Genomic DNA, 17,032 nt, shown 5'->3' on the forward strand with positions numbered 1-17,032 from the left:
CCATCTCATTACCAGAAGAGAAGTTGTCAGTGGTCAGGGACAGAATCCGTCCAGCCCTCTCTGCCTCTCATCTCCAGGCTCTCCAGTGCCTGAAAATTATAGGCACTATGGTAGCGACAATCCCGATGGTGAGGTGGTCACAGTGGAGGATGAGGCCCTTTCAGAAGGGTTTCCTTCATCAATGGTCAGGCAGCAAAACCCAGCTGATTCGGATCACCTTATCCATGAGGAATTCCCTTCTGTGGTGGCTCCAACGGGAAAATCTCTGCAACTGCCATTCCATTCTCCCCATCTCATGGGTCACCATAACAACAGATGCCAGCAACAGGGGTTGGGGCGCACACTGTCTGGCGGAAGTGGCTCAGGGCACCTGGATTCTCCCCTCCAGAGGGACGGTGTCGAACATCCTGGAGTTAAGCTCTGCTAGCCTTTCGGCATCTGATTTCAGGAGCCTCGGTCTCGCTCAGGCTAGACAATACCACAGCAGTGGCGTACATAAGAAGGCAAGGGGGTACCCGAAGTCTATCCCTTCTCCAGGAGGTGGAACCGATCATGACCTGGGCTCAGAGGAACCTGAAGGATCTGACAGCATCTTATGTCCCAGGGATTCAGAACGTTCAGGCAGACTTTCTTTCCCGGATACTTCTGGACAACAACGAGTGGTCTCTCCACGAGGAAGTGTTCAACTGGATCCTGACGATGGGGCTCTCCCCAGAAGTCGACCTGTTTGCCTCCCCTTGCAACAAAAAACTAGAGAAGTATTATTCAAGGTACAGGGATCCTCAAGCCTACGGGGTGGATGCCTTGACAGAGAAATGGTGGTTCCACAAGGCCTATGCCTTTCCCCCAACTCCTATTATTCATCAGTTCCTGAGGAGACTCAGGTCAGAGACAGCAGAAGTGATAGCCATAATTCCCTATTGGCCCAACAGACCCTGGTTTCCGCTTCTGATGCTCCTCAGTGTCAGGGATCCAATTCCTTTACCATCCAGGCCAGACCTTCTGTCTCAAGGGTCGAGATTTCATCCTTGCCCGGATCACCTGCGCCTAAAGGCTTGGTTTTTGAAAGGGGACGGTTGAAGGCTTTAGGCTGTCCTGAAGAAGTCATTCCCACTCTTCTTAGTGCTCGAAGAAGCAGTACTAACCGGGTATATGAGAGAATTTGGGCGAAGTTTGCAGATCACTTGTCTTCAAGGTCCAGTTCCTGTAATACCCTGACAGTCCGGGACGTCTTAAGCTTCTTGCAATCAGGATTGGATATCTCCCTTTCGGTTAGTTCTCTCCGGGTCCAGGTTTCAGCAATTTCAGCTTTTTCTGGAGTCGCATGGGCCAATCATCCCTTGGTCCAACAATTCTTCAAAGGAGCAGTCAGGCTTAGGCCACAAAGGAAGCCTAGATTCCCCAAATGGGACCTTCCATTGGTTCTAGATTTCTTCTCTCAACTTGACAGAACGCTCTCAATCAGAGAATTAACCCTTAAAACCTCTTTTCTGGTGGCCATAACTTCGGCGAAGAGAATCTCCGAAATTCAGTCTCTAGGTACAAAGGAACCTTTTCTCACCTTCTTTTCAGATAGGGTGGTCCTAATTCCGATGTTGGGGACAAATCCCAAGGTGACCTCTGTTTTCCATGAAAACCAGGAAATCACTCTTCCTACCTTCAATTCTGCTGGAAGTCAAGATCCACATCCACTCGATTTGGGAGTTACTCTAAAACAATATCTGGATATTACAGCTTCTTTTCGTCAATCTGACTTCCTCTTCGTACTATTCAACGGGAAAAGTAGAGGCGCCAAGGCCTCCGTTAGATCCATCGCTGCTTGGGTGGTTCAGGCAATTCAATGGGCTTATAGAGAGAAGGGCTTGGCTCCTCCTGAGGCGGTTACAGCTCACTCTACCAGAAGTCTCTCAACCTCATGGGCAGCTTCGCGCCACGTTGCACCTGATGTAATCTGCAGAGCGGCCTCCTGGTCTTCTATTCATACTTTCATGTCTCACTATTGTGTTGAGCCAGCTTCCTTATCCTCTGTTGATTTTGGTTTGAAAGTCCTGTCGGCCGACAGTGTTAAATAAATCTTTTGTTCAGCATTTTTGCCCACCCGGGTGTGTTTGGCGAGTTATTTCCCACACGTTGCTGCCATGGAGTCTGTCAGGAAAATGGAAAATTCCTATCAAAATACTTACCGTAATTTTCCTTTCCTGATGGACTCCATGGCAGCAGGAGTTCCCTCCCAAATGGCTGGAGTAGGCTAGTTACCGAACACGGCCAGGGGCAGGGAGCAAAGATTTATGGGAGTAGTGTCCTATGGGTAGTGGAGGCGGGACTTAACCCACACGTTGCTGCCATGGAGTCCATCAGGAAAGGAAAATTACGGTAAGTATTTTGATAGGAATTTTCCATTTTGTTTCTTCTGGAGTTCAGCTTTAATTTACAGCTGGTGTACGTCAATTGAAGTCATTCCACTGGTGAAAAGTAAAAATTATCTGATGACATCTGAAGGGTGATAATGAAGTGCCTCGTACCACCCACCATCCTGACTTGGGAAAGAACGCATGCCTTTTGGCACAAAATATGTTGGCAAAAGACTCCCCCCCCATGCCCCTTATTACATGGACTGGGACATTAACATGCATGGTAATTGGTTAAACACACAAGTTTCTTTCTTTTTCTTTTTACGAATATCTTTAGGCCCCATTCATACCTGTGCGCAACACATTTGCTGCACAACGACATAGGGCAGGCTCTTCACTTGAATGGGTTGCCCTATGTGTGACAAACACGCCAAAGTAGCTCCTGTACCTTTTGTGGCAGTGAGCCTGGCGCATTTCTTTACCTGACTGCTATTAGGAAATAATGGAGGCACAAGCACAATGCATGTTTTGGAACTTTTTTTGTGCGTTTCCAGGAACGTGTGCAAAAATGAGCACTTCTGCACTCATTCCCAGAATAAAAAGGTGCAATCACAGCCTTAAAGTGTTACTAAACCCAGGAGCCTGCATTCACTATATCTGGTCTTCCACAGTACACAGAACATGGAAATGCAATTATTTTAATAAATATAAACTGCTAAATACCCTTTCTCAACAGTATATAGCAGTCTTGTGACTTCTATCAGTGTCCGTTAAAGCTTGTAGGATTTTTCATTCTCCCACGATTGTCCAATGAGAATGCAGGTCCCCTACTCTCTGTCTGGACAGTGCTGATTAGCCCTGTGCTTATCACATGCACCCCCCCCCTCCCCCCCAAAAAAAACCCTCTAGCAATATACACCAAACTGAGCATGTGTAGAGTGCCCCCTGGCTCTGTTAACATCGGGCTATTTTTTGAGACACTAGATGAAAGGGGGATCAGAGAAGACAGGATCAAAGAGTTTTTTTTTTTTTTTACACATTGCGGAGTATTAACCCCTTAGGTTCCAGTGTGTAAAACAAGCATGCTGTACTGCATATACAGACTGATTTGACTGTTGTGGGGTTAATAACACTTTAAACTGAATTTCCAAGATAACAATTTGCAGTAATTGGAAAATGAAACGTTTCTAATAAGAGGCTGATGATGTTTTCTTCTTGTAGACAGGTACTCTTACAGGCAGGGCCTCTTCAATCCGGAGCAGTGTGTATGTTGTAGTATTTGTGATGAATAGCTGATGACAGGGTCACACTTCCTCCTCTCTCTGTACGTTGTCTGCAGAGAGATCACATTAAACCTCACGTTCATTCATAATTACTGCTGCGTACCCTTTAAGTGAAGATGTCAGAAGGCTCGGCAATTTCCGGAATTCTTCGGAAGAAACAGAAAAAAAAACTCCGAGGCGATAGCTCCTTTCGGCTATCTCTACCAGGCTCGCCGGCCGGCCACGCCCACTGGACGAGCGAGCGTCCAATCGGAAGGCAGGAGCTAGGGCAGAGTGAGCGTGTGTGTAATTGCACGGGGGACGAGGTGGGCGGGGTGAAGCGAGAGAAGATCCGGCACATGCGCAGTGACCTCCTCCCCCCGCTCCGTGCTGTGTGTGTGATGTCTGGGCTGGAGAGTGGATTTTAAAGATGGCCGGAGCGGCTCCCGTCTACTGTGTCTGCCGGCAGCCGTACGATGTGAGCCGGTTCATGATCGAATGCGACATCTGCAAGGACTGGTTCCACAGCAGGTGAGCGGGGGGCCGGCGGGCCCTGGACGAGGGGACGGAGGAGGAGGGGGAGCTGCCCGGAGACTGCTGGGACAGGGAGGATCATAACAATAAGGTGGTCTGGGGCAATGGAGTGAAGTCCGGGCCGCAGACACACTTCAAGGGACTGTCCGCCTTCACTTGCTGCACTCCGCCCCGGACATCGGGACCCGGCTACTGCTTGGAGATCAGGAACTTATTGGGGGTCCTATAAATACTGGGGGGCGCATGTCACCCCCAAACTATCACGTGTCCAGGGGGTCAGGTGCCAGCAGAAGGGGGTGACCTGGACATAATCACGTGTTCTATGCATTCTGGGGTCACTTGCCACCCCCAAAAGTGAAGTTGTCACCTATATCACTGCCCCCCCGCAAGTGACATGATAGGTCCCTCATTGGGGACCCTCAAAGTGCTGCCCCTTTACCAGCTATTCAATATCACGGGGGAACCCCCAAATTGCCCAGGTAGGACATGGCCCCAAAAGGGCTAGTGTACCCCAAAAGTGTGGTCATGTTGAGGGGTCACAGCTGCCCACCGTCCGATGAGATCAAAGGCACCCCAATTTATTTTGACCAACAAGGGTCATAGCCCCTCAAAATGCTGACTTGTTGGGTACCATCCTGTCTAAAAAGGTACTGTCATGCGAAGGTCATAGCGCCCCCCCAAACTACTGACCCACCTGTGCTAAGTCTTACCTTTCCTGATCTCAGTGTGGTCATGCCAGGGTCTAATCAACCGCCCCCCCCCCCCCCCCCAAGATAGGTGACCTCTTAGGGGCAACCCAAACTATTGCCCAAAATGATCTCCCCCAAAAATGCCAATAGCCCCCCCAACACCTAACTGGTGTTAGGCGTTAACTTGCCCAATTCTAACCCCAGAAAGTATGGAAATGCCAGGGTCTAACACCCCCCCTCAATATAATTGAACGCTGTGGGGGCATCCCAAAATACCCTGAACCTACGCAAAAAATGCTCAACATACCCCTAAACTGTAGGCACACCCAGTGTTAGGCTTTAAATTGCCCAATCCTAACCCCCAAAAAGGTCTAATCGCCCCCACTTCCCCAAGATTGACATCAGGTGGGGAGCCCTAAATTATTGGGTCACCCCCCCCACTTCCCGAAAAATGCTCCAAATATTCTCCACCAGATTTGACACCTCTGGATCCCCTGAAGCTTGATGTCCCCCCCTATCCAAACAGTGGCTGTCCCCCCCCAACACTCCTCCAGCTATCACCCCAGTCTATAGCCCCCCCCCCCCAACAAAAAGTGTATGCCAAGTAATCACCATGGAACTCCAAGTAGAGGTCAAATGTGCCCCCCAATAAAGTATTGGCAGGTAGTCACCCCCACCCCCCCACAAATAAAAATGTGAGCAGCCCATAACCAGTACAGCCCCCCCCATTATTTGGAACTCAAACTTTTAACATCCCCCTCCAAACAAAAACCCACGTGTTCTGGGCCGGTGTGTGTGTGGGGGATTGCTGTGATTTGCATGTTCCTGTCACTGCAGCTCATTGCACACACCGATCACATCTGCCGGCCCGATCCGATCTGCAGGACGATGGATCTCCTCCTCTGATCACCCCATTGTTGTCTGTCACTGACTACAAAGAGGTGACCCCACTGTGTGCAATGGCCGGACGGTGTCACCAGACTTGTGGAAACTTTCCTGTGTCTCTGTGTTATGATGCGGGGGGGGGGGGGCATTAAACAAAGGAAGTGTGTATTGGTGTGTGCGGTGATCTCTCTCCTCCCCCCCGTACGGTACGATCGCACGGTGTCCCGGTGATCATTGTGTGTGGGGTGCTCTGCTGTTCTCCGCTCTCCAGCTTTGTTTCCAGTCATCAGGCCGGGTGATGTGCTCAGACGCCGGAGGGGGGAGGGGGATGTGATTGTACAGGGAGGAGGGGGGGTGATTGACAGCATGGCTCCGAGGACATTTAAATCCTCCCATTCAGCGGCACGCGCCTCTCTGCTGCCCCCTGCGGCCACACGCTGCAACTGCATCCCGAGGTGACAATTCTTGTTCTCAGCACTGGATTGAGGAAAACACTTTTGTTTTGTACGGTGACCTCAATCCGTGTCCTGCTCTGCCGTTCTGTTCTTCCTCTGCTAGAATAAAAACAAAAACATTACTGCCCCCCCCCCCCCCCCATTTGATGGAGAAAAACTTTATTTGCACATCTGTATCTTATCGTTTGTGCTTTTTGTTTTTCTCTGATCGTTTAGCTACTATTTTGTGTGTGTATATATATATATATATATATATATATATATATATATATATATATATATATATATATATATATATATATATATATATATATATATATATATTTGTCCACCCTTTGATCAAAAATCTTTTCATCTGTCGTTTTTAATTTTGTTCCTATGTTTTTTATTTTTCGGTATTTGTTTTGCACTGGTTGTTTAGCTGCATCTGCTGCTGTTATAAAAAGCTTGCCTTGATTTTCCTCCCTTTGATGGCAAATCTGCACGTGTATACGCTTTTATTTATTTTTTTTGTTTAGTTTTTGTGTTGCTTGGCTTTATCTGCTAATATATATATATATATATATATATATATATATATATATATATATATATATATATATATATATATATATATATATATATATATATATATAAAAAACTGTTGAATTTCTTCACTTTGATTGCAAATTGTTCTGCACGTCGGTACTTTGTGCTTTTTGGATTTTATTTTATTATTTATATTTCACACTCTGGTTGTTCAGCTTTATCTTCTCCTTCCTTTTTATTTTTATTTTTTTTCTCCCTCATTTTGATTGATCTTTATCCATTCAACTGTATTTTCTAATTCATTTTTGTTTGGCAGTGTCTTTTAGTTTCTCAAGTGCAAACTTTTGTTGTATTGGTTAGGGCATGGGTGCGCCAGCTGTTGCAGAACTACAAGTCCCATCATGCCTCTGCCTTTTGGGAGTCATGCTTGTGGCTGTCGGCAGCATGCAATGCCTCATGTGACAGGTTGAGCACCCATGGGTTAGACAAAAGTGTATGTGTGTGTGTGTATATTTTTTTTATTTTTTTTTCTTCCTTCTGTGCTCATTGGGGAGATTTCTACAGTCCTTGTTCTAGAGGCACAACAGGAAATAAAAGGACATTGGTCCAAAGTAATGTGAATTTGCCTCTTAGTTTTCACCAATACAAGTGTCCCCATTGGAAGAGTTCTCTCACCATTCGTTCCTGTGACAACTGCTGGATTTGGAATTGAACCTCATTTATTTATTTTCCCAAGGACAATAGCGATCGAGATGGAGAGGATGAATTTTACCAGCGCGGTCACAATAAAAATGAGACACTCCCCATGCTATCTTAAAGTGGTTGTAAACCCTTACAAACCACTTTGACCTACAGGTAAGCCTAGATTAAGGCTTACCTGTAGGTCCAAGCAATATCTCCTAAACCTATATGGTTTAGGAGATATTTGCCCGAAAACGGGCACCGCTGTCTACGGCACACTGAGCGCGGCATTCTCAGCGACGGAGCTGCCGGGTGTGTCGGCTCCCGTGCGCATGCGCGGGAGTGACGTCATCGCGGCTTCGCCGAATGACAGCGGCGGAGCTGCGAGACCCCACCAACAAGATGGATGCGGCGGGCTACAGGGGACAGCGGCGACTTCGCTAGCTCCTGTGTCAGGTAAGTGACACATAATGGGCTACTATGCGATGCATAGTAGTCCATTATGCTTTGCCTTTGCAGGGAATGAAAGGGGAAGTAAACCCATCAGGGTTTACTTCCTCTTTAAAGAGGGATGTCACTGTAAAAAACAAAACAAGGCCGATCGATCTCTGCTGCTGCCATTCTAGGTTAGGTAATCAGGAAGTGAAGCATTGCGGCTTCACTTCCTGGTTCCCTACTGCGCATGCACAAGTCGTGCAGCGCATTAGGAATGGTCTGCGCTGTCTCTGGGTCCCGTGTGTGTCCCAGCAGACAGCAAGGCCGTGGTAGTCTATGCCCAGAAGTGGGTGCAAATATCTGTCTTAGACAGGTATCTGCACCCCCCCTCCTCCCTTAAAGGTGCCAACTGTGACTCCGGAGGGGGGGGAGGGTTCCGATGAGCGGAAGTTCCACTTTAGGGTGGAATCTCGCTTTAACCACTTAGACCGGACCATTTTGCTGGTCAAAGACCAGACCACTTTTTGCGATTTGGCACTGAGTCGCTTTAACTGACAATTGCCCAGTCGTGCGACATGGCTCCCAAACAAAATTGACGTCCTTTTTTTTCCCCACAAATAGAGCTTTCTTTTGGTGCTATTTGATCACCCTTGTGGTTTTTATTTTTTGCGCTATAAGCAAAAATAGAGCGACAATTTTGAAAAAAACACATTATTTTTTTACTTTTTGTCATAATAAATATCCCCTAAAAATATATAAAAAAAAAACAAAACATTTTTTTCCCCTCAGTTTAGGCCGATACATATTCTTCTACATATTTTTGGTAAAAAAAATCGCAATAAGCGATTGATTTGCGCAAAAGTTATAGCGTTTACAAAATAGGGATAGTTTTATGGCATTTTTATTAATTTTTTTATTGTGACTGCAACATTGCGGCCGACACATGGGACATTTTTGACACATTTTTGGGACCATTGTCATTTATACAGTAATCGCTGCTATATAAATTCAGTGATTCCTGTGTAAATGGCAGTGAAGGGGTTAACCAGTGGGTGGCAGTGTAGGGGTTAAGTGTTCCTAGGGGTGTGTTACTAACTGTGTGGGGGCTGGGCTTTCATTTAGTGAACACTGATCTCTGCTCCAATCACATGGAGCAGAGATCAGCGTCACTAGTTGCTAGGCCGAATGGAGAAATGCTGTTTACACGGCATTTCCTCCATTCAGCCGTCCCGTGAGACAATCGCGGGTATGCCCGCGGCGATTGAGTCTGCGGGACCCGCAATGGACTCACGGGGATCCCGACCAACATGCGAGCGCGCCACCGGCGGCGCGCTCACAATGGCAGGGCGGCATTGAAGATTGGACGTACCTGTACGCCAATATGCCTGCCCGTGCCATTCTGCCGACGTACATCGGCGTGCGCCAGTCGGGAACTGGTTAATCTAGAATAGGCCTTAGACAGGCCATTCATGGAGCAAATTTCTTTCCTGCAACCACGTTTGCAGGGAAGAAATTTGCTTGATTTTTTCCCTCTTCAACACAGACAATGTTGATGCGGGAATCCCTCCTGCTGGGCCTTATCTCCCAGTGGGGGTGGGCGGGGGAAGCCATCCCTGCTGGTAGAAGACGGTGATTGTTGCTAGCGGCCATAGCGATAATTGCTGGTAAAACCCAGCATGCTGGTTGTACCAAAGTTGATCAGTCTATAAACTTGGTATGTTCAGCCTGCCCATACATGGTTTGAATTTTATCCGGTTCCTGCTGAACTGTGTATGGTCTGCCTTATACGGGCGAATTGGGGCGTACGATGTAAACGTCTGGCTTTCTTTCACACAATGGAAGCCCAAGTGCTGCATACAACCACTCAAGGAAGTAAAGGGCTGTACATGGCTGGTGGGTGCATAAGTCTGCATATAGCATACTGATGTATTTCTCCAAGGCACATTTGGGGTATGTGTCTGTACACTATATACGTGGGTGTACAAGTACCAGTATATACCCATGTAACCTCCGCGCTTCTCCTAGTGGGTTATCTGATGTGGGGAGGAGCCGCAGGGGACCCCAGAAGAGGATGTTCGGGGCCACTCTGTGCAAAACTAGCTGCACAGTGGAGGTAAGTATATGTAAGTTTAACCGCTTGCCGACCACCTTGCGCAGATATACGTCAGCAGAAGGGCTCGTACAGGCAACCTAATGTACCTGTACATTGCCCTTTTAAGAGGCAGCCTGCGGGTGCGTTCGCGGCAAGCTCCATGAGTCGGGTCTCAGGTCCCGTGGACTCTATGTCTGGGGTGATACCCGTGATCGTCTCACAGAGAGTAAGAACGGGGAGATGCTAATGTAAACAAGAATCTCCCCGTTCTGCCTAATGTCACTGATCTCTGCTCCCTGTGATTGGAGCAGAGGTCAGTGACATGTCACACACAGCCCCCCCCCCACAGTTAGAATCACTCCCCAGGACATACTTAACCCCTACGCTGCCCCCTAGTGGTTAACCCCTTCACTGCCATTTACACAGGAATCGGTGCATTTGTATAGCACTGATTGCTGTATAAATGAAAATGGTCCCAAAAATGTCCGATGTGTCCGCCATAATGTTGCAGTCACGATAAAAATCGCAGATCGCCACCATAAAACTATCCCCTATTTTGTAAACTCTATAATTTTTGGGCAAACCAATCAAATGCTTATTGCGATATTTTTAATAAAATGTTAATACGTATCGGCCTAAACTGAGGGGAAAAAAATTGTTTTAAAATATATTTTTGGGTATTAGCAAAATGTAAACAGTTTTTTTTTTTCAAAATTGTCGCTTTTTTTTGTTTTTGTTTTTTTTGTTTGTAGCGTAAAACAAAAACTGCAGAGATTATCAAATGCCACTAAAAGAGAGCTTTATTTGTGGGGGAAAATGGTACCCAATTTTGTTTGGGAGCCACGTCGCACAACCGTGCAATTGTCAGTTAAAGCGACGCAGTGCCAAATTGCAAAAAGTCTTTGGCCAGCAAAATGGTCCGGGGCTTAAGTGGTTAAAAAAAAACGAACCCTTACAATCACTTTAATTTCAGGCTCCAAAGCAACAAAATGTGATTACAGTATTGGCGTATAACACGCACTTTTTCCCCCCTTGAAACGAGGGGAAAATCGCGGGTGCGTGTTATACACCAGTCCCCGTTGTCTTTGGGGGCAACAGGAGTGCCGCCAACATTGGCTGGGCCGAGTCTACAGTGTACTCAGCTCCACTCTCAGTGATACCCTGTCCCGCCTCCTAGTCTTTACGTCCTGCCATTGGCCTGGTATTGTGTCCATCATAGGAGCCGGGCCAAGGGGCGTGATGGGGGGCGTGACTGCGAGAGGAGCCGAGCAGCCGAGTACACAGTACACATGGCTTGGCTCGGTCTATGTCGGTGGCGAGAGGAGCCGAATATCGTGGTGGTTGCAAATTCAAAACGCAAACATGCTGAAATTTTGGGCAGGGCTGCAGATGGACACTGGGGAAGGCTGCATTGATGGGCATTTAAAGTGTAAGGGGTGTTTTTTTTTTTTTTTCTGTAAACTTCCCTCCTAAACTTGGGGTTTGTGTTATACACTGATAAATATGGTATTTTAAAGGATTGAGGGTGATTCTTTCTTTTTTTTTTTTTTTTTTTATACCCATTGTACCTCCCCTCCGGTCTGCTATAAACCAAAGGGGATCTGTTCTCCATGTAGGCAGTTTGCTGTGCACTCAGCACACAGGTTCCCTGCTGATTGGAATGTAGTTTGCCCCGTGTGATGGGCCTTAGAATGCCCAAAGTTTAGGCTTCAACAAACCAATATTTTGGCTAACGCATACATGAATCGTCCCTCATCACAACCCCCCCCCCCCCCCCACTTCCAAAGAGCCAGTATTGCATTGCTCTGCATTCAAATAGCCATTTAGACTGCTAATCAGAGCCCCTCATGTGCAGCGGTTGCTGTATGTGTGTGCGCATTGATTGACTGTGTAAACGGCACTTGGAATCAATTGCTGTGTAAATATTTAGCAAGCTTGCAAAATTACATCTTATAGGAAATGCGCATTTACATAATGTTCCACCTGCTGAGACTCCAACTTTTTTTTTTTTTTTCCTTGACTATTTTCTTTTCTGTTTTCATCACAAAAACATCTCGTTACCAATTAATTGTTAAAGCCAGAAGCAATCATCTGATTACTGTTGATTGGTTTGGTGATCTACTTGAGGCGCAAAATAGCCTTGATGGTTAGTAAGAGAAGGAAAAATCTAGGCAGATTTAAAACTTCCCGTTATGCTCGTCTCCAGCCAAAAGTTTTAGGATTCTTTTGGGTAGCACACGGAAGACTTAGGACCTCTGTCAAGCTTTTATTGCTGTGTGTTTTCCATTGGTGGAGACGACTTCCCACCAGCAGCAGAAGTCCATAGCAAGAGCAAAAATTTGATTCAGAGGCCACCAGAAAGGTATTCACTCTCTCAATCAACTTTGATTGTTTTTAAAGAGGAAGTAATCCCTGATGTGTTTTACTTCCTCTATTGTTCTCTGCAAAGTAAAAGCATAATGGGCTACTTTGCATCGCATATTATGTGAAAACTAAGCCCGCACTGTGCCCACTGGAGGCCGCATCCATCTTTGCCCCTTCTTACGGGGGCCGCGGACTCCGCCTCAGTGACATCTTTTGCTTCTAGCATTTGTACCTACACAGGAAAGTGTGGGTGTTTTTTTTTTTTTTTTTTCTTTTTATTTCTTCAGTTGCTTTCTGGTTTTGAGGGCAGAATGATTTCCTACATCCCAGGATTGTTCAGGAGGGGAGAAGGGGCTTTCTCAGATAAGCTCACCCTCCTGCCTGCATGTTTGAGCTAAGGGCAGATGGATTCCAGGAAGCAAATGCTACATGAATCACCTGCCCTTACTTGACATGGCCACGGGCAGAAATTCTAGGGGGGGGGGGGGGTGGATTTTCAAAGTGGGGGAAAAAATGGTATGGAGACCTGGATGGATGCTTGAGTTTGCAATGAATATTACAATTAAAAATTTTATGCAGCATAGTTCTGTCTTGGTGTATGTAAACCCTAACAACGGACTTCTTTGCTCCCGTTTTGGTCTGTTAAATATGCCATTGGAAGTCATTTGTTTTGCTATATTTGCAATGTGTTTATAAGAATAAAAAATGGGAAATGTATTGCAGAGATGTAATTATTCGTTTTTTTCCACTTTTGCTTTTATGATTTAAACTCATTTCTTATACACCGTGCCCGTGTTTTTTTTTTTTATTTATTTTTTTTTTTTTCCTTTTTTTATAATTTTTTTTAATTTATATATTTTTTTTAATGGGCTGACAGGAGGGTTCTCTGTGTGCCTCAATGTATGCACACTTTAAAGCATTTGTTATGCCGACACTTCATATTCCTGATGTTTGCCTGCTGTAGCATGTACCTGTATGAGAAAGTATCCTGTTCTTTGTATTGCTTCCTTTATGTGAAATCCCTGGTGTTCCTGCCAGTCCCTCTGCTTTCCTATTAAAAACTGACCACACTAAGCAGTAGAGCACACCATGGTCAGTTCTCTAGCTATGCAGTGAACTCTGTGTGCTCTCCTCCAATGATCAGACTTGTCCAGACATGCCCCTGCTGCAAAGCCATTCACTGGGAAGCTCGGTGTACTGCGGCTTCTCCTTCCCCTCCACCAGCTCTTATGCATCTGGAGGATGGGATAAACAGTTGAATCTCTGGATTTGCGGACGATGCTAAGCAGGGCAATAACTTCTCCAGATTGTGGAAACCTTGCAGAAAGATCTGAACAAATCAATGGGGTGATTAACTACATGGCAAATGAGGTTCAATGTAAAATAATGCATTTGGGTGGCACAAATATGAATGCAATTTTTTACACTGGGGAGAGAACCTCTGGGAGAATCTAGGATTGAAAAGGACCGGGGGGTCCTAGTAGATGATGGGCTCAAGGATGGCATGCAATGCCAAGATGCTGCTAACAAAGCAAACAGAATATTGGCATGCATTAAAAAGGATCAACTCCAGAGACAAAAAAGATAATTGTCCGACTATACAAGACTCTGGTCTGGCTGCACCTGGAGTATGCTGTCCAGTTCTGGGCACCAGTCCAGAAGGATGTACTGGAAATGGAGTGAGTACAAAGAAGGGCAACAAAGCTGATAAAGGGACTGGAGGATATTAGTTATGAGGAAAGGTGGCGAGTACTGAACGTATTCTCTCTGGAGAAGAGATGCTTGAGAGGGGATATGACTTCAATATACAAATACCGTACTGGTGACACCACAATAGGGATAAAACTTCTTTTTTTTTTTTTTTTTTGTTTCGCAAAAGGGAGTTTAACTAGACTCGTAGCCCGCTCATTAAATTCAGAAGAAAAGAGGTTTAACCTTAAACTACATAGAGGATTCTTTACTGTAAGAGCGCCAAGTATGTGGAATTCCCTTCCACAAGCGGTGGTCTCAGCAGGGAGCATCGATTTAGTTTCAAGAAACTATTAGATAAGCACCTGAATGACCGCGACGTACAGGGAAATACAATGTAATGCTGACATATAATCTCACACATAGTTTGGACTTGTGTCTTTTTTTTTTTTTTTTTTTTCAACCTCACCTACTATGTAGGTAAAGATACATGCAGGAGGCATGTATATCCTTATAGATAACCACTATGGCAGTAGTTTAGAAATGAGTGGGTTTACATCCACTTAAAGTGTGAGGAGGAAGGGCAAGCAATAAAAATTAAAGTGAAACTTAAAGCGGGGTTCCACCCTAAAGTGGAACTTCCGCTGATCGGAACCCTCCGGTGTCACAATTGGCACCTTTCAGGGGGAAGGGGGGTGGAGATACCTGTCAAAGACAGGTATTTACACCCACTTCCGGGCATAGACTCCCATGGGAGTATACGCCATTTCCTGTCCTGCCGCGCTGTCTGCTGGGACACACACAGGTCTCGGAGACAGCGCAGACAATTCCTATTGCGCTGCGCGACTCGCGCATGCGCAGTAGGGAACCGGGAAGTTAAGCCGATTCGCTTCACTTCCTGATTCCTACACCTAGAATGGTGGCGGCAGCAGCCGAGAGCCGAGCGATCGCTCGGCCTCGGCTGCCGGCATCGCTGGACCCCGGGACAGGTGAGTGTCCATTTATTAAAAGTCAGCAGCTGTAGTATTTATAGCTGCTGGCTTGTAATATTTTTTTTTTTTTGTAGGTGGAATCCCTCTTTAAGTAGCTTATAAACCTTGTGATGTTTCTGCACATATCTTGAAGCTCTTTATTCCTCCCTTGGGGAGCAAAATGGCAGCAGGCCACAAGAGATCCAGTTTTGGTATATTTACAAACCTGACCACTTATTATTCTAAATAGGAAACCTTCATTTTGTTTGCAAATATTAAAAATTTTAACTACCAGCAACAATAAGTCCTTACATTTAAAGTGCACCTGTCATTTCAGATTCATCATGGCAGCGCCTGTTAGCAGGCATCCACTCACCTGCTGCTGCCACGTCTCTCACCTTGTTGCCTCACTGCTGCATCACCAACCTTCCCATTAATGTGAATAAGACTGTCGGTGAGTCAACAGCAATAAGTCCCCTTTCACACTGGGGTGGTTATCAGGCGCTACAGCACTAAAAACGGCCCCTTTCACTCCAGTGTGAAAGCTGGAGTGCTTTCACACTGGAGTGGTGCGCTAGCAGGACGTTGAAAAAAGTCCTGCTAGCCGCATCTTTGGAGTGGTGAAAGGAGCGGTGTATTCACCACTACTATACCGCCGGCAAAGCGCCGCTGCAGCGGTGCTTTGTGGGTGGTTTTAACCCTTTTTCCCCAGCTAGCGGGGGTTAAAACCGCCCCACTAGCAGCCGCAGACCGCTACTAAAACGATGGTAAAGCGCCGCTAAAAATAGCGGCGCTTTACCGCTGATGCTTGCACCGCCCCAGTGTGAAAGGGGCCTAAGAGGAGGAGCCACTGCGGGACAGACGACAGTTGCTCTTTAAAAATTATATAAATCAAGCTTTTTTTTTTTTTTTTTTTTTTTTTTTAATTTATTTTCTAGTGATTTAAAGAAGTCCAGCCTGAGCTTTTTTTCCTAAAGTCCACTCTCCGCTGACGTAACCGCCATCAGTCGAGGCAGCGCATCATCCAGAGTTCCCAAGTCTGTATCTGCCAGCTCCAATGAGAAGCAGAGCAGGAGTAATGCTGATTGATCCCATCTGCTCTGGGAGGAGTGAGAACCAAGCCATTGGCGGTGTTTGGCGGCTCGGTTCTCATTGACATCTGCAGCATCGGTCTGATGCTGCATCCACCTAGGTAAGTATGATCAGCAGATCCGCCCCCCCCCAATACACTTAGGCGCTTTACAGGCATTTTAGCTCTAAAAATAGCACCTGCAAAACGCCTCTCCTGTCACTCCAGTGTGACAGAGGCGTTTTGCAGGTGCTATTTTTAGAGCTAAAATGCCTATAAAGTGCTTTCGGGACTTTAAAAAAAAAAAAAAAAAGTCCTGCAAGCAGCATCTTTGGGGAGCTTTAGAAGCAGTGTATACACTGCTCCTAAGAAGCCCTGCCCATTGAAATCAGTGGGCAGCGCCGCCGAAGCGCCTGCATAGCGCTTCAGCAGCAGCACTTTGCGGGCGCTAGTAACCCCTTAATCGGCCGCTACCCGGGGTTACCCCGACCCCACCCCCCCCCCAGTGTGAACGTGCCCTAAATCATGCTTTAAATCACCTTGATTTAGATCCAATCCACCCTGCTACAAAATATAGTTGGCTATATTTTGTGGGCTGCATGTCCTGTCTTCATAACCACAGTTACACAATGCAAGTGTCCACTAGGGACCTGAAAATCGGATGTTTGGCATAAACCAAAATCGTTCATCCCTTTTCCTATTAAAGCTCAATTAATCTACTTACCGTATATACTCGAGTATAAGCCGAGATTTTCAGCCTCTTTTTTGAGGCTGAAAGTGCCCCCCTCGGCTTATACTCGAGTCATCGCTGTCTGCCCGCTCGATCAGCGTGTCGAGCAGACAGACAGCGGCCATTCTATTCAAAAGCCGCGCCTCCGGCTCCGCCTTCGCCTGTGATAGGCGGAACACTGAATTTCCCAGCAGCCTGTGTTCCGCCTATCACGGACATCGTATCATCCTCGTACTACGGACGAGGATGATACGACGTCTGTGATAGGCGGAACACAGGCTGCTGGGAAATTCAGTG

At 46.4% G+C, this 17,032-nt stretch overlaps 1 protein-coding gene across 2 annotated transcripts in view; it reads left to right on the top strand.

Moving 5' to 3' along the window:
- Nucleotides 1–3,983: 3,983 nt before the first annotated feature.
- KDM7A (lysine demethylase 7A) overlaps nt 3,984–17,032 on the top strand; it is a 136,989-nt gene continuing 123,940 nt past the window's right edge. For both annotated transcript variants that reach the window (XM_077469291.1, XM_077469292.1), the window contains exon 1: nt 3,984–4,144. In XM_077469291.1, coding sequence (XP_077325417.1) covers nt 4,044–4,144 — 101 coding nt within the window. In that variant the 5' untranslated portion in view covers nt 3,984–4,043. The remainder of the gene's footprint in view (nt 4,145–17,032) is intronic.

The sequence above is a fragment of the Lithobates pipiens genome, unplaced genomic scaffold, assembly GCF_037356315.1.
Source record: "Lithobates pipiens isolate NorthernLeopardFrog02 unplaced genomic scaffold, aLitPip1_a1.2 Scaffold_8, whole genome shotgun sequence".
NCBI lineage: Eukaryota > Metazoa > Chordata > Amphibia > Anura > Ranidae > Lithobates > Lithobates pipiens.